Below are 22,547 nucleotides of genomic sequence, written 5' to 3' on the forward strand. Positions count from 1 at the left end.
AAATTGGCTAGTAATAGCCAACACTTCAACAAAGAAGGATAGAATTCTGTCAGAATGGGTTCTGCCTTTGGAAAGTGTCATTAAGCTGAACTTTGATGGAAGCAGTCAAGGCAATCCCGGGCTTTCAGGTATAGGGGGTATCCTGAGAAATAAGGACAGCAACATAATTTCCCTATTCTCAGGACCGGTGGGAGTGGGGGATTCCACAAGGGCAGAAATACTTGCTGCAGTACAAGGAATTCATATCGCCAACCAGCTTGGGGTGAAGCATCTCGTAGTTGAAGGGGACTCTCAGGTGGTAACCAGGTGGCTCCTAAACTTGGATACCACCATTTGGGGCTACAAAGATCTCATAAAAAAAGTAAAGTTGTTAACCAGCAATATGAGAGTGGAGGTAAAATGGGTTAGTAGGTCTGCTAATTCTTTGGCTGATGCTCTAGCCAAATAGGGGGTATATAGGGAAGATCTTTTTTGTGCTTCTATGTAAGTTATTATTAATTCGGAAATTTGTGCTTAACTAGCCTGGAGAGGTTGCAACTCGTACCTTTCCATGAGGACTTTGTACTATTTTATTGCTGATTTATAAAATCATTTCAATTATCAAAAAAAAAAGGGAGTGTTGGACAAAGACAGAGTATATGCAATGTAAATTTAGCACTGACATGAGTGGTCATTAGGGTACAATTAGGATTGGAGACCAAGAGTTATTTCAAAATGATGACTTCCATTACATTAGTTTGATAATTGATAGCAAAAGTGTGGTTGAGGAAGATGTTGCCCATCAAATTTTAGTGGGGTGGATGAAATGGAGGGGTGCATTGAGAGTGTTGTGTAGTTGATTGGTATCAATCTTGTAAAAAGAAAATTTTATAATTTGTCTATAAGGCTTGCTATGTTATATGAGACAAAGTTTTGGGATGTTGGAAAATGAGTGTGGCAGGGATACAATAATGAAATGGATGAGTGGCAAAACCAGAAAGAATGGGATTAGAAATGAGCCTATTCATTGGAATTTAGGTATAGCCCCAATAAGTGATAACATGATACAAACTACAATAAAGTGTTTTAGACATGTGCATAGCACCCACTGCAGCAGTAAGAAGTGATCTTAGGCAAATTGAAGGATCCGGAAGGGTAAGGGGCAGCACAATAGGTAATGCAAATTATTCGAGGGCTCAATGGCTCACAATTTAATAATGCATATGACTCTTGATAATGTGGAATTGCAACACACAGTTTCTGTTATCTTTAGCTGATTTGCTGCAGAAATCAGAAAAAATGTTATAGATGGATCCCAAGGTATGAAACGGAAGATAGATTAGCAAGATAAGGGGCAAATGGAAACACACTGTACTGGGGGAAGATCCCCCATGATTAGCTGTAATAGAAATAAATGAATGGGGTGGCTAGCAGGGGCTAGGCCAGCTTCAGGGATGCCAGGTAAAAACTGTTTGTACATCATTCTTTTATTCTTTTATAGTAAAAATTTGACATTGCTGATAAAAAGATGACCTGTGTAGCTGGGACCAATATTGGCTTGAATCAGGTTACTATTAGTTTAAGTAATCTTAGTGAAGTTGCTAATTTTTGTAAAAGTTGACATTGTAGTATTGGAGGGGCAGATGAAAGTTAACATTGTACTTTTGGATTTTCTTTTTGTTAATTTTGGATGGTTGCTGCATTTTCATTTCTCACTGTTAATTAGGATTAAGCATGTACCTTTTGTATCTCAGGTACCAAGCAAAGATCAAGTAGCTGCACTATCCAAGGAACTGCGAGCTCGTGCTACTGTTCCAGGTTTTGTATCTTATTGTCCCGTACTAAACTATTCATGAATCGATTTCTTTGGAAGGATTTGATATATGTTCTCAATGACATGCATATTGTCATGGATAGGAACATGTTTTAAGAAATGCATGTTTCTGCATATTGTTATTGTAGTTTCATCATAGCAAGGTTGTATTTGTTGCATTATTGACTTTATGTAATGCAAGACTGGTATGATCCAGTGTTAGGAAACTGAAGCATAACCATTTTTTTCTTAGGTTGGTTCTAAGGTTTAGGGTTATGTGATTGAGAATGTGCTTAAGAAAGTTTCTTTCTATTCCTCTACATAGTTGAGAAATAACATAATTAAAGAGAGAAAAAGCTGCATACAGCCTTGTAATCAACCTGGCTGATTACAGTATTCAAAAACTCAAGTTTAAAATGTAGTTCATGAGGGCTGATAGCAGCCTATATTCTTAGTTCAAATTTGACAATGTTAATTGCAGAAGTTTCAAGGAAGAGATTGCCTACAATCAGCTAATTGAACAGGTCTGATTGCAAAAATTGGATTCTTCCTCTCCCATGTATCAAAGTTTCACATAGAGCTTGCCAAGAAAAAAGTTTCAGATAGGCCTAGAGCTCCATTAAGGCCTAGTTTGTTTTCCGGGAAGTGGGGGCGGGTAAGTTGGTAGGTCCCACAAAAAAAACCTGCATTTGTTTTCTAGTATTGGTGGGTCCCATGGAAAAGAATGATTCCCATGCGGCTCATTTACCTGGGGAAGTAATACTCTCCTTAGACTTCAGTAAATTACTTGTCCATGCGCACTGAAAATTGCTAATATGTGATGGGACAATATTGTCCCTTTAATAGCATCACATTTTTGGATAAATCGGTCATTGTACACCTTCACTTGGGGAATAAAAGAACACTGGTAATTTCTCTTATCCGGATAAGTGTTTCCCAAGAAACACTTGCCCGGATAAGTGCATTTACTGAGATGCGAACGTGGCCTAAGTAATAGAACTGATTATCGTATTTAAGAATCAAGTGCATTGTATTTGTTTACTAGGATTTCTGTTTCCCTTTTGTCTTTCAAAAATTTGAGAGATATTTCTTTTAATTTAGTATTAGATCAAGATTCTTACGAAATGATTTTAATTTATTTTTTGTTTTATTTCTTTTAATTTAGAATTGAAGAGTTTTCTCTTTCTTGATTTTAAGAATGTAATTAAGGGAATTATCTATATGATACCCCATAATGGGCCTCATCTAATTTCTTTTTTTGGTAATAAATAAAAAGAAAATTTATTAATAATAGAAAGAAGTACATCTGATAGTGATGAGATATCACTAGAAAACAAAGCTATAAAGGAGAGTGGAACAAACATAAGGGAGACATTGAAAAGAAAAAAAGGAGAAATACATAAACCAAACAAAAGGTAAACTTTAAGCCAATTCCAGAATGTTCCAAAAACTAGAACCAAGGTCTTCTTTTGAGATTCCTTCAAACTTTGGGAGAATGAGAACCCAACCCATAATTCTTTTGCTGCATAGTAATGTGATATGGTCCTTTGTTCGAGCCTTCTCTTCAAATATTCTTCTATTTCTTTCTTTCCAAAGTTCCCAGCAAACAGCAAAAGGAATGCAACTCCAGGTGATCTTTGCTTTGACATTTCCCTTTACCTTTGGCTACTTGGAGAAAATCTCCTCCACAGAATTGAAGACCACCCGCCAGACTTGAAGAGCCCAAAGAAGAAGCCCCAAATGAACCTGGAGGAAAGGCACTCAACAAGCAAATGATAGACATTCTCCTCTGCATTCTCACAAAGATAGCATCTGCTAGCTAGGTGAAAACCTTTGTTTTGAAGATGGTTTAATGTTAAATTGCTATCCAATGCCACTTGCCAAGCAAAAGCTTCCACCCTTGTGGGGATAACGTTTCCCCAGATGCCTTTCGATTTTGGACTTTCTCCATTTGACCTTGACGAGTTCTTGTAGAAAGATTTGATTGATAATAGGTTATTTCTAAATTCCTTCCACCATCTTGAATCTTTCCTTTCCACTTGAGTTTCGGTTGATTGGAGTTTTGCCAGAAAATCCACTCTTGAAATTTTGTAAACCGTAATATATATGTATAGCAAAACAAATTTCAACAAGTTTGAAATCAAATTCCGACAATTTAGGTTTCCACTAGAGAGAGTGCATTCCTCGATCATTCACTTTGTCCAACAAAGGGGTTGATCCTGTCACTACGATCACCCACTCAGGTGAATTCTCGGACTGCCCCAACATACCCAGGTTTTGACCCCCTCTAAGGATCTCACTGATTGGCATATCAAAGACAATCCAATCCAACACCTAGTGCAGTACCATAATCGAGTCAAGGGGTTAGGTGTAACATTCCAGTTTTGCCCATCTATCTCCAAGGTCCAGGTTAATGCTGGAATTTGGCCCGGTTTAGGGTTTCAAGAAAACCCACACTGCATGTACCTCAGGTCTTACCCTGGCAGTTGAGACAAGCCACCCCAACCAACTTGGCGGCACATCAGTGTCAGCCTTGGCAGGATAAATCTCCCCAGATCTATATTCAATGTGAAGATTCTAAACTAACACGAGTCTCATAAGTGTCCAGTTTAAGGGTATTACAAAGAAACACACCAATATAACATGAATCAAATATGTACTATATTCATTTACAATAAATGTCATAATGTACATCAAACTGATTGGAGCTAAGGGCATATACTGTCTAACAGTAACAACTAATAAGGAAGTGAAGGATTGGAGAAAAGTATTGGATACAGTAGTGTGCAACGTAGGGACTCAATCCAATGTTGCGTTGAAGCCCTTTTCTGATAGGAAGGCAATCCTTGGCGTAGGTGATGAGCAGTGGGATTTCACTATGTTTGATTCTAAAGAGGGTCTGTTCCATCTCCAGAATTGGAAGCCACTCTGTAATGAAATGGAACTCAACCCTGGAAGTTTCATACTCAAGTTGCTAGGTCTTCCATTTCATCTATGGAACGTGTCAAACCTGGAGAAAATAGTGAAGTTGTTGGGAGGAGCCATGGAGGAGTTTAACTTTCAGGATTTACACGCTGATGAGGTTAAAATTGCAGGGTGAAACTAAAGTTTCTACCCAGATCAGTTGATGTTTTGCTGATGGATACTGGTATCGTGTTTGGCTGATTTCGAAAGTGGAAGCGACTCTTTGGGGAAGAAGAACAAAGGTTGAAGACATTGAGGTGGTAGGCTGGTATACATGTGGCATGCAACCGGTGGTGAGAGTTACTGGCGAGAAAGGAGGTTTATTTGGGGAAGCTGTAAAGTCGACCAAGGAAAACCAAGGCTCAAGTAAGCTAATTAAAGGAAAAAATTCAAAAAATTTTGAATTATAAGGAGCAAAAGAGGGTCGGGTTTCCTATGCTGATGTGGCTAAGAGGGGGTGTGGGTCGAGTAAATATAATATGAGAACCGCCTACTCTGAACCAACCGGGTGTAGATGTGGTTTAACCAGTGGTGTGAAGACTGACCCACGTGTTTTAAGTGATCACATGGGTCAGGGGAAGTAGCTTGTGACTATAGACAACATCCTCCGTCTATCTTCTTCTCCAACGAAGATAGTTCTGGTTGGACAGTCACGAAGGACTGAACAAGGTTCAAGGGGCTTCCTACAATGGGTACCTCGTACAGACGTGGCTTCGGACTCTGATGTTCACTCTTATTCAGACCGTCCAAACCCTAGGTATGCACAAGGAAGTGTGGCAGAGAGGGATTCCGTGGATGAAGGTTGGGTAGCATGCATTTTGGAGGAGGTTGAAGGGGAAGATGACTCTGAAGTTTCCTCCAGTCTTGGTAGTGTAGCGGAAAGGGAGTTGCAGGTGGAAGAGATTGTAGCCAATCTAAATCTGGAACGATTTTTTACAGAAGCAGAAAACAACATTATTGATGGTGTAGAGACATGACCTGATAGAGAAGAGGAGGCTGACGCAATTGATCATAGACAAATCCTTGGGGGTGGAAACCTTTGCTCTCAACCAAAAGTTCCATTGCCAAACCAGATTCCAAGGCAGGCTATATGTAAGGAAGTTTCTGATGATTCCCAACAACAAAATAGAAGTATGTTAGTAAGGGGTAAACAACAAGGTGTGGGAAATAATACTTGTGTTATACAAGAGAAAGGAAAGCTGTCCATTCAGAACCAAGCCGAGGAAATAGATAACATTCACACTCCAAAACAGGGAATAACAGACATTGTTACCAGTCACTGCAGTCCCCCCAGAATCAGCAAAACCCATGTATCTGTGTCAATTCGATTTCTATTACTAATGATTGCTCTCCGTCTGTTGTGCCAGATTCCCTTCCCATTCCAGAGGACGGAGCCCGTGTTGGAGAAGAAAGAAGAAAAGACAGTGGTAGAAGTGGAGGTGGCATTGAAAAAGGTGAAAGGGAGGAGGCAATAGTGAGAAATGTAAGAATCTGGGAAATGTTAAAGAGGCTAGTGGATGAATTTGAGGAAAATAACCTACAGAAGGAGATGGCAGATGGGCTAGGTGTAGAAAACGAGAACAAGGGTGTAGGAAGTGGTGAGGGAGTAAGTAGGAAAGGAAGTCCCTATACGTTAAGTGTGAGGGACGTGAATAGTGAGGATTCCGTGGCAACTTTTGTGGGGAACCTTGGGTGTAGCTTGAAAGATCCAAATGATCTGAAGATTTTCTTGTAAAAGAAGGAGGAAGGTAAGGTGAGGAAGAGGAAACTGAGTGAGGCCGAAAGACTGATAAGGGATGCTGGGGGGGACAAGCTTTTGGGTGTCAAAGGGGAAAGAAGGGGGTTAAGTGATGACCTATTGGGTTTGGGGGAGGAAAACAAGAGAGCAGAATCAAAATTGTCAGTTGGAATGTTAGAGGGTTGGGAAGTGCTAAGAAAAGAGCAGTAATTAATGAGGTGATTAAAAAGATAAACCCAGATATAGTTATGTTATAGGAGTCTAAGAGAGCAGAATTTGATGCTAGATGGGCCAGGAGCATTTGGAGAGCTAGGGGGATCAGTTGGGTTACTGCACCTTCTTGGGGGTCTGCAGGGGCTATAATTATACTATGGAAGAATGTGGTCTGCATAGGATTGGAATAGTTGATGGGCTAATTTTTAGTATCTTTGAAGTTTAGGCAGGTGGAGGATGGATTTGAGTGGGTTTTAACAAATGTTTACGGGCCTAATGATTTTAGAGAGAGGAGGGTTCTGTAGGAAGAATTGGGGGATTGAAGGGGTTTGTGGGAAGGACCTTGGTGTATAGGAGGTGACTTTAATGTAGTCGGGTTTTCAGAAGAAACAAATAATCCTAGGCAGAGGGTGACTACAAGTATGAGGAAGTTTGATCAGTTTGTGGATGTTTTTGAACTTAAAAGAGATTCCTATGGTGCATAGTAACTTCACATGGTCCAATCTACACGTTAATCCCATTTGTACTAGGCTGGATAGATTTCTCTTCTCAATAGATTAGGAGGAACGTTGGGGTAGTTTGACTTCGAGGACACTTCCTAGGGTAACCTTAGATCATTGGCCTATTACGATTTGAGAGGAAGAATTGGGAAATACAGGGCGTGCCCCGTTCAGATTTGAAAATATGTGGTTACACCACCCGTGTTTTGTTAATTAAATCAAGGAATGGTGGTTAGAAAGTGACCCTTCAGTAGAATGGTATGGGATGAGGTTCCATGGGAATTTACAATTTTTGGAGGGCAAAATTAAGGAATGGAATAAAGCTAGAATTTGGGAGGCTAGAAGAAAGGAAGCAAGCTGTGATTGCACAGCTGGAAGATTTGGATGTTAAGGAAGGGAGGGATTGTATTACACAGGAGGACAAAGAACAAAGGTGGAAATTGCGAAAACAATTGGAGGATGAATTGCTGAAGGAGGAAATTAGTTGGAAACAAAAGTCAAGGTGTAAATGGTTGACGGAGGGGGATAGGATTACCAAATTTTTTCATGCTACGGCAAGTGGCAAAAGAAGAAAAAATCTCATCTCAAGCTTGGAAGTGGAGGGGACAATCATGTCTAATCATGGTGAGATTGTTAGGGCCTTTGCAAACCATTTTAAATCTATCTATGGAAAGCCTTTAAGTAGTAGGGTGTGGATCGAGGGGATGGAGTGGCCAAATCTAAGTGGAAGGCAATATTCTCTTTGGATGGATCAAAAGCATCAGGTCCCGATGGTTTTACGATGGCATTTTATCAAGAGTGTTGGGAGATTTTGAAAGAGGAGTTAATGATGGTCTTGGATGAGTTTCACAGAAGAGGAGAGATCAATCCGGGGTTGAATTCTACTTTCATTGCTTTGGTTCCCAAGAAGAGAGAAGCAACACACCCAAGGGACTATATACCAATTAGTTTAGTAAATAGTTTGTATAAGATCATTGCGAAGGTCTTGTCTCTTAGAATTAGACAGGTACTCACTACCATTGTGTCAAATAATCAAGGAGCTTTTGTGAGAGGTAGGCAGATAACTGATCAAATACTTATAGCAAATGAGAGAGTGGAGGACTTCAAGAAATCAAGGAAAAAGGGTATGGTTTATAAGTTAGATTTGGAAAAAGCTTATGACTTGGTAGATTGGTCCTTTTTGCTGGAGGTGATGAACAATTTTGGGTTTGGGGATAGATGGTGCAGGTGGGTGCTAGGGTGTATTAGGACTTGCCATTACTCTATTTTGGTGAATGGAACGGTGGTGGACTTCTTCCCAGCATTGAGGCGAATAAGACAAGGAGACCCCCTTTCTCCTTTCTTGTTCACCTTGGTTGTTGAAGTCTTAGGGAGATTGATCTCTAGGGCAGACTCTAGGAGCTTAATCAAAGGGTGGAGGGTAGGCAGGGAGAACATACCACTTACACATTTGCAGTTTGCAGATGATACGATTCTTTTCTATGAGGGAGGGGACATGACTTGGATTAGGAATCTGAAACACACTATACAACTTTTTGAGCAAATGTCAAATGTGAAAGTTAACTTTGATAAAAGTTGTGTGGTAGGTGTGAATATGGGGGAAAGTGAGATCTTTGCATGTGCAAACATTTTGGAATGTGAAGTGTCGAATTGGCCTCTAACTTACCTCGGTCTTCCTTTTGGAGATAATCCTCAGAAAGGAACTTTTTGGACTCCGGTTATGGAGACGTTTGAAAAGAGACTTGCATCTTGGAAGAAGAATTATTTATCTCTAGGAGGAAGAATCACCCTAATTAGGTCTACCTTAGCTAACCTGCCCGTTTATTACTTTCAGTTTTTAAGGTGTCTGCAGGGGTGGCTGGCAAGTTGGAAAAGCTGATGAGAGATTTCTTGTGGGAGCCTAGGGAGGAGAAAAAGGATCATAGGGTTAGGTGGGAGGTGGTGTGTAGAAGTAAGCAGGATGGAGGTCTAGGGATTGGGAATATTAGGAAGAAGAACTTGGCTTTACTAGGGACATGGCTGTGGAGATTCTCATTTGAAAAGGAAAAGTTGTGGGCTAAGATAATTGGTAGTATTCATGGGCTTGCAGAGAATGGATGGGACTCTGGGATTATGGCTATGGCAACAAGAGCATCACCTTGGAAATCAATCCATGCTATTCTACCTCTATTCTGTCCTTGGATCAGGTATGATTTGCACTCAGGTAACTTAATTAAGTTTTGGGAACATGTGTTGATTGGGGATCATCCATTGAAAGACCAATTTTCGACCCTTTTTGCTAACTTCACCTTTAAAAATGAACCAATTGCCACTTTCCTTGTTCCTTCAAATTCAAATTCTGGGTTTGGGTGGAACTTGGGATTGAGAAGAGCCCTCAGGGACACAGAACTAGATTGTACCTCAAATCTCCTGTCCATTCTTGATTGGGTTTTCTTGGAGCCGACAAAAACAGATGGTAGGATCTGGACCTTGTCTCCTTCTGGATCCTTTACTTGTGCCTCATTCTTTAAAGTCTTATTGCAGCCGGAAAGTCCTATTGGCTTGTCATTCCTTGTCAAGGATGTGTTGTGTCAATCTATACCTCCGAGGGTTGGGAGTTTTTGTTGGGTAGCTCTTCTGGATAGAATTGACATAGGTGACTTCAAAGAAAAAGACCCAATAGTTGTTTATCTCCACACTGGTGTATTCTCTGTAGAGCTGTTGGTGAGTTCGGTTACCATTTACTAATATCCTGTGTTTTGGTAAAAAAATATTTGGGAATGGTTTGCTTCTTTGTTTGGGTGCAGGTGGAAAAGCTTGTTTACCTCTTCCTCTATCAACTGGCCAACAAAAAGATCAAGGATCATGTGGAGGTGTGTGAGAGCTGTTGTTTGCTTGACAATATGGGAAGAAAGGAATTCAAGGATTTTCTCAAAAAAGGAGAGAGGGTTGGAAAATATGCTAGAAGTGATCCATATAAGGGTAAGACACTGGTTGAAGACTGTAGAGAACACTGATGTGGGCCCCACAGTTACGGTCCCACTGTGTTCGTAGGGTAAAAGGTGTTCTAGTCTTCCTAGGGTCAGCTGTTGGTCATTTAGTTGTTTCAGTCTTATTTTGCTCTATTTGTTATGTAAAGACTAAGGGCAGATCTGTCCTTTCCATGTAATGAGCATAACCTATAAATATTAAATAAAGTGGCAGTGGCGGAACATTAAGCTTCTGTTCCTCCTTTCAACTCTTGTGTTCTACTGCTCTTCCTCCCTCTTTCTCCTCTCTTCTCTATACCCTTTTTCCTTATTTTCGAACCTGAAATCCATTAGGGTTCAAGATTGATAACAGTCCTGAACGTCTACTTGGTATTAGAGCAAGGGTTTCTCATGTGAGTCTAGTCCAGCTGATCACATGAGAATCATCTAAGGCTGGAAGCTGAGAAAGTAGAGTTCGTTGATTGATTCTTGGAGATCTCCAAAGGGTTTAGCAGCTGTTTGAAGAATTGCCACAGTTGCAGCGTGTTGGTGATAAGGAAGAATCAGGGAAGGCTAGGGTTCGGGTAACCTTGGAAGGCAACGAACAACATCCTCTTGTAAGTTTTTTATTTTCTGAGAGAAGTACTATCAGAGAAGATATGTTGGACCTATCTAGAAAGGGCGGCCGAACCACTCTAGGGTTTTATCTTTCTATTCTCTAGGGTTTTGTCTTAACCCTGTGGCAAACCCTAATACTGGGCTGAACCTTGTGATCTGACACTGTGGCAAACCCTAATAGTTCTCTCAACATTGATCAGTTTTAGGGTTTCATATTAACCCTACTACAAGCCTTATCCGTACGGTACTGTCTGGAGTGTACGGTTGAGAATTTGCTTTTAGGACTGATTAAAACTCTAATTCTGCTTCAGCATACCAGACTATTCTCCAAACTGTTTTTCAGTTTTCTTTTGGGGTTTCGAACTCTTCCAAGGGGGTGAAAACTGTACGGACTGTTGTGTGTGGTAACTGGTTTCAAATCAGTTTTATACTTGTTTCATGCACATCTATTGTGAGTACAGATTGGTTCTATATTGATTTTGTGATTGTGGTTGATAGTCCAAGTGCTGTTTTGATTGTAGTAACCCTAATTTTGAGACTACTGGTTCTTGACCGAAATGGAGTTTAAGAATTAGGTAGAAGGCAGTTTTGGGAACAACAGTTATGGTGGTGGTTCTGAGACAGGTTTTCAGATTACAACCGTAAGATTTGATGGATCAAATTATTTGGAATGGGCCCAATCAGCCATGATGGCTATTGGGGGAAGGGGCAAAGTAGGGTATCTCTTGGGAGATGTGATAGAGCCTTCCAAGGGAGACCCTATGTATACCAAGTGGGTCCAAGAAAACTACTTGGTTATGACATGGTTGTGTAATTCTATACAGCCTCATATTAGCCGAAATTACTTATGGGCAAAGACAGCCAAGGAGATATGGGATGTGATGAAAGAAACTTACTCCCAACCCCTTAATGTTGCCAGAGCATATGAATTGAAATGTGAGGTGAATACCCTTAAACAAGGAGAGAAACCGGTTTCGGTCTATTTCTCTACCTTGAAGTCCCTGTGGCATGAGATTGATCACTTAGAGACTCTTGAGTGGGAGAGTCCCAAAGATGCTCGGACCCATAGAAAGCACATCGAGACAAACAAGGTGTTTGAGTTTCTAGCTGGACTGAATTCAGAATATGATATTGTGAGGCAGCAAATTTTGACCAGAGATAGTGTGACCCTCTCTCAGGCATACTCCTTAATGCACAGTGAAGAGACCAGGAGGAAAGTCATGATGCAACCTCAGCCGCTTACACCTGCCTTGGTAGCTGTCAAACCCAAAACAGGGGGTGAGTCAGAGAGGGACAAAAAGAAGGAAGATAAAAGGGATGTGGTATGTGAGCATTGTAAGAAACCTAAACACACAAAAGAAACATGTTGGAAGCTGCATCCACATTTGGTCCCGGCAAAGTTGAGAAACAAGAAGGGTAATGCTCATGTGGCCGTGACTACTAATTCAACATCCTTGTCTAGCACAAGAGGCACACCCTTAGAGACCTTAGCTGCAGTTCGGTCTGCTCTAATACAATTGGAAAAGGAAGTTGGCAACTCAACTCAGTCACCACAGTCACCATCAGCCCCTGCCACATCGACCTTTGCACATTCAGGTACTCAAGTCTCAGCCTACCATGCCTCAGCTCCAGGTACTACTGAACCCTATTAGGTAATAAATTCAGGTGCATCCGACCATATGACTAGCTTGCCCTCATTGTTTACTACTTATCACTTATCTTCTGGTAGGGGTAAATTATCTATTGCTGATGGCTCTCTTGTCCCTATTTTTGGCAAGGGTGACATCAAACTGTCAGATATTATCTCCTTGTCTTCTGTCCTGCATGTTCCTCAACTTGATACTAACCTTCTTTCAGTTAGTAGTATTACCAAACATATGAACTGCTCAGTAACTTTCTTCCCTGACCGATGTGTTTTTAAGGACCAGGAGACGAAGAAGGTGATTGAGACTGGCCGAGAGACGAATGGGATCTATCTGCTCGGGGAGAATTCTCGTCGAGAAGAGTCAGTGGATAAGAAGTTACTTGTTTCTCAAGTTGTGAGTCTGGTTATGCCGTCATTTGTCTTTCGGTCCTTAAAGAGTCTGTTCCCTACTTTGTTTGAGTTTGTTGAGTCGTCTCAGTTGAAATGTGAAAGTTGTGAGTTTGCTAAACATTGTAGAAACTCTTATTCATTGAGTAATAAAAGGAGTAATAGTTCTTTTGATATTGTGCATACTGATGTTTGGGGGCCATATCACATTCCTTCTATGGGTGGGTACAGATATTTTTTGTTATTTGTTGATGACCATACTCGGTTTTCTTGGGTTTATCTTATGCGTTCACGAGATGAGGTTCCCGCCCTGACCCAAAACTTCTACCAAATGATGCTAACCCAGTTTGATGCTAGGATCAAAGTTCTTAGATCTGATAATGCAAAGGAATACTTTGCTAAGCCATTGGCATCGTACTTTCTTAATCATGGGGTTATCCACCAGAGCACTTGCCCTCATACACCTCAGCAGAATGGGGTTGCAGAAAGGAAGAATAGGCACATCTTGGAGGTGGCTAGAAGTATCCAATGTCCCTATTCACTTCTGGGATGATGCTATCCTCACGGCGGTATATCTTATTAATCGGGTTCTTTCCCGTGTTCTTGATATGAAACCTCCCTTTTTCTCTTCTATACCCCAATGAGGAGTTGTTTACTATTCCCCTGAAAACATTTGGTTGTACCTGTTTTGTTTAACTTCTTGGTCCCCATCACTCCAAGTTCGAACCCAAGGCCTCCAAATGCATCTTTCTTGGTTATGCACAAACTCAAAAGGGTTATTGCTGCTATGATCCTATCTCAGGGAAGAAGTTTGTATCCATGGATGTCACTTTTTTTGAGGAGACACCCTACTATTCTCGGGTCTCTCCTCAGGGGGAGAGTAGTGAGCGTGGGGATTTGGGTCCTTTTTTTCAGGGGGAATGCAGTGAGGGTAGGGTTAATACTTTTGGGGCTGTTCCTTTACCTATTCCATTGGGTGATGAGGGCTGTAGTAGCGAGGGTGGGCAGGGGGATCAGGAGTTGAGAGTCTATCATAGGCGATGCAGGCAGGTTGATCCCGGTCATCAGTAATCCCGGCCACAACCTCTTCTGCGGCTCCAAGTCCAGATATTACAGTTCCAGGGCCCACAGAGAGTCCTTCCATTGTTGCCACTTCACCCCCTACAGACGATCTTGACCTTCCCATTGCCATCTGTAAAGGAAAACAGCATTGCACCACATCTACAACCCACTTCATCTCCCAGTTCTTATCCTATGATCGCCTATCTCCCTCCTACAGGTCCTATCTCACTTCCGTTGCTAATGTCCCTATTCCAAGAACAATGCAAGAAGCCCTATCAGTCGTAGAGTGGAGAGGTGCAATGCAAGTTGAAATGGATGCCCTGTTGAAAAATAATACTTGGGAGCTAGTTGATTTGCCCAAAGGAAAGAAACCAGTTGGATGCAGATGGGTATTTAATGTGAAGCACAATGCGGATGGTTCCATTGAGAGGTACAAAGCTCGGCTAGTTGCAAAAAGGTTCACTTAAGCTTATGGTATAGATTACTTGGAGACATTTGCCCCGGTAGCCAAGATGACCACCATTTGAGTTCTATTATCTCTTGTAGCAAGCCACACTTGGCCTTTGTACCAAATGGACGTTAAAAATGCCTTTCTGAATGGGGACTTGCAGGAAGAGGTTTACATGCAGTTGCCTCCTAGATTCTATGATATAGAGGCAGGTAAGATGGTCTGCCGGCTCAATAAGGCATTGTATGGTTTGAAGCAGTCACCTAGAGCTTGGTTCGACAGATTCAGACTAGCCCTTGGGAAGTTCGATTATGTACAGGCCCAGTCAGATCATACACTGTTCATCAAGAGGGTGGAGTCCTCTCTGACATTACTTGCAGTATATGTTGATGATATTGTGGTGACAGGAAATGAAAGATCTGGGTGCACTACGATATTTTTTGGGTATTGAGGTTGCTAGATCTAAACAAGGGATCTTTGTCTCTTAGAGGAAATATGTTCTAGATCTGTTGGCGGAAACTGGAAAGCTAGGTGTCAAACTTGCGGATACACCCATTGAACAGAACCACATGATTAGTGCAGAGAGTGGGGAGCCTCTTGAAGACAAGGTTATGTTTTAGCGATTAGTGGGAAAACTCCTATATCTATGCCTCACTTGGCCAGATATCAGTTATGCAGTTAGTGTTGTTAGTCAGTACATGCATTCTCCTAGAACCACGCACCTTCTAGCAGCAGAAAGAATATTAGTATACTTGAAGAGATGCCTGGGTAGAGGTATATTGTTCAAGAACAATGACCACATGAAGGTGGAGGTCTATACGGATGCTGATTGGGCTAGGAGTGTTGTTGACAGAAGGTCTACCTCTGGATATTGTGCTCTTATGGGAGGTAACTTGGTCTCTTGGAGGAGTAAGAAACAGAGTGTCGTCTCCCGATCTAGTGCTGAAGCTGAATACGGGTCAATGGCTAACGGAGTGGCTGAAATTCTTTGGCTGAGATCACTACTTGAGGAGTTGGGTGTTGAGTATGAGAAGCGCCTGATGCTGTATTGTGATAATCAAGCGGCTATTAATATAGCACACAACCCGATACAGCATGACAAAACTAAACATATTGAAGTTGATCGACATTTTGTACGAGAGAAGGTCTCATCACAAGAAGTGTGTCTCCCGTACATCACCTCCAACATGCAGTTGGCAGATATCCTCACCAAAGCTGTACAACAGAAGAACCTAGAGGCGGATCTATCCAAGTTGGGAATGATAAACATTTATTCCCCACTTGAGGGGGAGTGTAGAAAACACTGATGTGGGCCCCACAGCTACGGTCCCACTGTGTTCATAGGGTAGGTGTTCTAGTCTTCCTAGGGTCAGCTGTTGGTCATTTAGTTGTTTCAGTCTTATTTTGCTCTATTTGTTATGTAAATACTAGGGACATATCTGTCCTTTCCATGTAATGAGCATAACTTATAAATATTAAATAAAGTGGCAGCGGCAGAACATTAAGCTTCTGTTCCTCCTTTCAACTCTTGTGTTCTACTGCTCTTCCTCCCTCATTCTCCTCTCTTCTCTATACCCTTTTTTACTTATTTTTGAACCTGAAATCCATTAGGGTTCAAGACTAATAACAGTCCTGAACGTCTATTAAGACAATGGATGAGTTCACAGATTTTTCAACAGATGATATGTTAAGAAAATGGAAAGAAATTGCAAGTTCAGTCTCGGCTAAGAAGACCCTGAATACTACATGGAATCCTTCACCTCCTGGATTTATCAAATTAAATTTTGATGGTAGTAGCATGGGGAATCCAGGGCCCTCGGGTATTGGGGGGTTTTACGAGATGAGAATGGTAATATAACAGTTATATTCTCTAGCTCAATTGGAGTGGGGGATTCGTTGAGGGCCGAGGTGTTAGTAGCCTTGGAAGGGGTACAAAGGGCTAAAGACCTAAAGGTCAAGAAGCTGACTGTAGAGGGAGATTCTGTGGTGGTAGTGAACTGGTTGAAAGAAGACAATTCTAAGCTCTGGAGTTACATTAATGAGAAGAAAAAATTCAAATGGTTGTAAAGACCTAAAGGTCAAGAAGCTGACTGTAGAGGGAGATTCTGTGGTGGTAATGAACTGGTTGAAAGAAGACAATTCTAAGCTCTGGAGTTACATTAATGAGAAGAAAAAATTCAAATGGTTGTCTAAGAATATGGTAGTTCAGTGTAATTGGGTTAAGAGAAGTGCAAACTTGTTTGTTGATGGCCTGGCTAGGCAAGGAGTTGATAGGATTTCTGGGTTCTGGGCTCAGTTGTAATTGTTTTGTTCTTTTTCAGCTTGGGACTTATCCTTTCCATGGGGAGTTAAGATACTTTAGCTCCCCTTTTTTGTAACCCTATTACTATTTAATGAAATCTGTTGTTATTGATAAAAAAAGGGTGATAGTACAAAGAAGGGGTTAAGATTCTCTAGATGCTTAAAAAAGTTGAAAGAGAAAATTTGGACTCAGAACAAAAATCAGTTTGGGAGAGTAGAGGAAACAAAGAAGAATATTTCTTTAAGGATTGTGGAGTTGGACAACAGGGAAGTTACTTGATTTGGAAGAATTGTTAAGAAAAGAGGAAATTTCTTGGAGGCAAAAATCTAGCTGTAAATGGTTGATAGAAGGAAAGGGCAACACAAAGATTTTCCACTCTCTAGCTAGTGGAAGAAGAACCTAATAACTAGAAGTGGATGGTCAAGTGATAACAAGGGAGGAGGAGATAATCATAGTTCTTGTGCACGTTTTAAGGCCTTTTCTGCTACCTCAAGTGTATGAAACTCAAACCTTCCTAACTTGTCTTGGGAAAAGGTGTTAGAGGATCTCTCTACAAACCTGGAAAATTTGTTTAAAGTGAAGGTAATCAAAGAGAGTATTTTCGATGGAAAGATCTAAAGCCTTGGGACCAGAATGGTTTCTCCATGGCTTTTTATCAAGATTGTTGAGAAGTTTAAATTTGACATAGTGGAAGTGTTTAATGAGTTCTATCATGAAGGGGAAATCTCTTGAGGAGCAAATTCAACCTTTATTGCTTTGATCCCCAAAAAGAGGGTAGTCAACATGCCTATGGATTTTAGACTAATAAGCCTAGTGGGTAGCCTCTATAAGATTTTAGCAAAGGTTTTTGCTGGAATATTTAAAAAGTGTTGCCTTTGGTAATTTCACAATTCCAAGGAGCTTTTGTTGAAGGGAGACAGATCATTCATCAAATCTTGGTGGCAAATGAGTGTATAGTAGAGAAGGAGAATGAAAGAAAAATGCTTAATTTGCAAACTGGATTTAGAGAAGGCATACAATCTTGTAGATTGGTCTTTCATCCTTGAAATATTAGAGAAGATTGGGGTAGGTGAAAGGTGGAGAGAATTGATCAGAGGCTGCTTAAATTCAATGCATTATTCAATTCTAATAAATTTAGTGGCTAGAGATTTCTTTCCAGCCAAACGGGGATTGAGATAGGGAGATCTCTTATCCCCTTTCCTCATCACTTTAGTAGCAGATGTTTTAAGCATGATGATTATTAAGGCTGACCTGGAGAGGGTACTTAGAGGCTGGAGGGTAGGTAGAAATGAGGTGATAGTCACTCATTGCAGTTTGCAAATGATATAATTATGTTCTGTGAAGAAGGCAACCTAGAGGGCTTGAGGGGTTTAAAGGAAATTTGAGAGTGAACTTGGGGAAGAGTTGTGTAGCAGGGATTAATATGGGGGAGGAAGAATTTAGAATATTTGCAGAGACTCTAGGGTGTGAGGTAAGGAATTTGCCATTGGGTTATATTGTTCTCTCGTTAGGGGGGAATCCAAGGTTAGGAGTCTTTTGGAAGCTGTTATTAGAGAGGTTTACTAAAAGACTAGCACTCTAGAAAAGAAATTATGTTTCAATGGGTGGAAGAATTAGGGAAACAATAGCTAATTTACCTATTTACTACCTTTCCACCTTTAGAATTCGAGCTAGAGTTGGGAGTTAATTAGAGAAGATCATGAGAGATTCCTTTGGGAACCAGGGGATGAGAAAAGGATCCTCTAGCGAAGTGGGAGCAAGTTAATAAACCCAAGGAGTAGGGTGGGCTTGGAATAGGGAACCTAATCTCTAGAAATACAACACTGTTAGGTAAATGGTTATGGAGGTTTCCTTTGGAAAATGACAGACTTTGGCATGAGGTAATTGCAAGCATTTATGGGACTGAATAATGGATGGGATGCAAAGGTAGCCTCTTTATCAAGTTCACTCTCTCCTTGGAAATCAATACAGGTGGTATACCCAATTTTTATCAATTTTGTTAGATATGATGTGGGAAGTGGGACCCGGGTATTGTTTCGGGAAGACCTTTGGCTGGCTGAAACCCCCCTTCAGTTTGCTTTTCCTAACCTCTACTCCTTGTCTAACTATAAACAACAACCTATCTTGAGATTTGCTACTTTTTGTCCTTCATGGATTAACTGGGATTTCGGGTTTAGAAGGGGTGTGAGGGACAATGAGTGTGAGACACTCATCCAACTACTAGGTAAACTCCACCTAACTTTCCTTGATCAGTCAATGGATGACACTAGAGTTTAGTCTTGTACCCCTAATGGGGTTTTTACTTGTGCGTCCTTTCTTAATGCTCTTTCGCAGTCCAATAATTTTGGGGGAACTTCCCTGTGAAAGAAATTTGGAGCAAACCTATCCCACCTAAAATCCAGGCATTGTGTTGGGAAGTCTGTCTTGGAAAGATAAACACCTGCGACTTGCTTCAGTAAAGAAGGCCAAACAAATGCCTCTCATGCCACATTTGATTCCTTTTCCGTGCAAGTGGTGAATCCTTTTCTCATTTATTGCTGTCTTGCTCCCTTGTACTTGGTATTTGGGAATTCTGCTGCTCTCTTTTTGGTTGCAGGTGGATATCTCCGCAAGATGTAGTGAGTTTATTGAGCCCAAGTTTCTCAAGAAAACCAAGAAAGAGAGGAAGAATTATGTGGAGAGCAATTCTGGCTGCAGTAGTGTGGTCTGTTTGGGAGGAAAGAAATGGAAGGATTTTTAATGAGAAAAGTGGACCAAAAGAGGAATTATGTGAAGCTATACAAATTAGAGCAGCACACTGGATAAAGACGATACATTCACAGATTTCTCGGTGAATGACATCATAAAGGCATGGTCTGAAGTGGCAGCTTCCTCAAGAAAAAAAGGGAGAGATGGTTATGGTGTGGTCATCCCTAGCAGCTAATAAAATAAAACTGAATTTTGATGGGAGTTCCATGGGAAGCACTGGAATGACAGGTACTGGAGGAGTATTTAGAGACTGCACAGGGAAAGTATTGGCTATATTTTCAGGTCCCTTGGGTTTGGGAGACTCACTAAAGGCAGAACTGAAGGCACTGTTGCAAGGCTTAAGAGGTTGCTAAACAATCAAACTTTCAGCATTTGGAAGTAAAGGGGGATTCAAAGCTGATAATCTTGGGCTAAAAATAAACAGCTCATGCCATGGATATATAGGCATGAGTTTAGGGAAATAGAAATTATTACACCAGGGGCTGAGCACTACATTCAACTGGGTAAGGACTGCAAATGGGATGGATGATACTCTAGCGAAACAAGGGGTATATAGGCAACAATTTGTTTGGGCACAATTGTAAATTGAGTAACTTGTGGGGATTAGATCTGACTCATTGTACTATCAAGATTTAATATATCTTGATAAAATTTTCAATTCTTATTGCTGATCCAAACAAATCCACTTTGTCACACAACTAGAATTAATGGCTCCTCTGGAAGAGGGGGAACATCACTAGAATAATGCCACATAAGAACAACCTTGCTGCACATCATATTATAAGGAAATATGAAAACCCTTCCCTTGTCCATACCTGATGTGCCACTCTGACCATAATGACATCATTGATAAATTCTCTTTTTCCTCTCTTTATCTAGGTAGACCCTAGCATTTGCTCTTCACCAATGCGTCAAGGGAATGGTGCTGTTGAGCTGCATCACATGATCCTTTCCTCTTAGTTGGAGGAAGTTTTGAACAACTTATGTATCTTGTTACGTGACCAGACAACACCGAACAAGGAGAAAAATTCCCCGTATCTTTGACATTAAATAGCACATGATGATGAACAGATGGTTCATCTTCTATCCACTAGCCATGCACATTGCTAGCGTTTAGCTCTAATTGAAAATTTGCTTCCCTTGCTGTTAACTATTTATTTTTTTCAAGTGGAAGTTAAGCTTGTGGTTTAAAAGCAGCATTATTGTAATCAATTAGTACTTGGTTATAAAATTTATGTGCTTATTCTTCCATTAGGATGTCTAGTTAGAAGTTTAATTGTAAAATTTTTGTGTTATTGAGGATTTGTCAATTCATGTTGCAGATCATGTATATAAGGTCATTGACGCTCTTCCTGTGACTGCTCATCCTATGACTCAATTCGCTACAGGTGTTATGGGACTTCAGGTTGAAATATAAACTTCCAAGACTGCTTTTGTATTGTTATCTGAGATGCTTTGTTCATTATCTTACTTTATGCATGTTTTCGAAGTTGTAATTACAGTTAGGCTGTTACTACTCGTGGATTTTGTGAAGTATTGGTAGTTGGGGATTCAGAGCCTATTGCATCATGGCTGGGCCATGGAATCTGAGAAACCAAATTGAGTTGGATGCATCTGTCTCATGGGTACCTAGGTCTGCTAATACGCTTGCTGACTCATTAGCCTGTAAGGGTCTCAGCAGATAAGCAGCGCTAGGTAGAATGTTAATACTCCTTAGACTCTTAAACATGTGATAAGGGAAGTGGAAAAGATTGTTGAGGATATAAAGGCTGAATTTAAGTGGGTTAGAAGTAATGCAAATGGCTTGGCTGATTCCCTTGCCAAACAAGGGGTTATGAGGCAGCGACTATTTTGGGCTTCTATGTAACTTGGGTTTGAAAGTTGAGGATGACATTCCTGTCATCAAGTTGTACTAACTACTTTAATTAAATCTAATAAAATAAATATATATTCTTCTGATAAAAAAATTGAATGGCTTTAATTTTATATTCTGCTTGTACTCATTGTCTCACCATTAAATAAATTCTCTGATTTCTTGGTAATAAAAATGTCTTTTTTATTGCTGTTCAAGTCGCTTTAACAATATCTGCTTTCAGGTTCACAGTGAATTTCAGAAGGCATATGAGAAAGGGGTTTCAAAGTCAAAGTAAGATTTTGCTAATGGTCTTTTTTTTCTCTATCATCTCCTTTAGTAATGTATCTATTCTTACATGTTACTTAATTTTTATTTTAGATTCTGGGAGCCTACTTATGAGGACTCTCTCAATTTGATTGCTAAAGTTCCACTTATAGCTGCTTATGTTTATCGAAGGTCAGTAAATCTTATTGTTACCTCATTGAACATTCTCCTCAGATAAGTAATATGCCATTGGACGATCATTTGGGAGGACTAATATCTAAGTGATTTGTGTCTGGGAGTAGCTATTCATAAATATCATGTTTTTCCATGCCATTCAGTGTGTCTAATGTGTAGGAGTAGCAATAATGCTATCATCAATAAAAGAATTTGGGTGTTAGCAATAAAAAATGTACCAAAATGAACTCCCTTTGGTTCAAGGGATACACAAAATGATTATCTCTTTTCTAATGATCTTACTGGTCAACAAGCATCTACCTGCATGGGATATGATCCTTTATTATGATGCCAGGCATTTCCTTTCATATTTTATTTTATTCATTTTTTCCCTCCGTCTTTCTTCCAAAAGTGATGATATTGCATCAATATGTAAGGCTAGGTATGAGAACGTTCTGCCTAAAAGACTTAATTTTTTTTGATCAATAAGTGCATAATTTCATTTCTTTAAGGAGATAAAAAGAAGTCCTTAAAGCTCTTTGATAATTACTCCTTTGATGATTTAATGAGGAATTGATCTGTAGTTGCCCTTACCTCCTCTAGGAAGCCTAGAGTTCAAGTATCTTGGACTCCACTGATGGAGGGTTTTGTTAAGCTGAACTTTGACAGAAGTAGCCAGGGTAACCCAGGGATGTCTGGGATTGGTGGTGTACTTAGAAATGAGAACAGCAATATCATTGCCCTTATTTTGGGACCGGTGCGAATAGGAGGCTTTGTGAGGGCTGAACTCCTAGCTGCAGCACAAGGGATACAGATTGCTTATCAAATTGGAGTGCAGAACTTAATAATTAGAGATTCCAAGGTGGTAGTAGGATGGCTGGCTGACCCA

General features: G+C 40.5%; 1 protein-coding gene across 2 annotated transcripts in view; it reads left to right on the plus strand.

Annotated features, from left to right (window-relative positions):
* The window catches only part of ATCS (Citrate synthase family protein), a 49,664-nt gene that overhangs the window by 13,791 nt on the left and 13,326 nt on the right, over positions 1-22,547 (plus strand). For both annotated transcript variants that reach the window (XM_088971153.1, XM_088971152.1), the window contains exons 8-11: positions 1,734-1,797; positions 20,688-20,770; positions 21,462-21,511; positions 21,599-21,676. In XM_088971153.1, coding sequence (XP_088827279.1) covers positions 1,734-1,797; positions 20,688-20,770; positions 21,462-21,511; positions 21,599-21,676 — 275 coding nt within the window. The remainder of the gene's footprint in view (positions 1-1,733; positions 1,798-20,687; positions 20,771-21,461; positions 21,512-21,598; positions 21,677-22,547) is intronic.

This window comes from Nelumbo lutea, chromosome 2 (genome assembly GCF_056320005.1).
Source record: "Nelumbo lutea isolate HS-2025 chromosome 2, American lotus-T2T, whole genome shotgun sequence".
NCBI classification, from domain to species: domain Eukaryota; kingdom Viridiplantae; phylum Streptophyta; class Magnoliopsida; order Proteales; family Nelumbonaceae; genus Nelumbo; species Nelumbo lutea.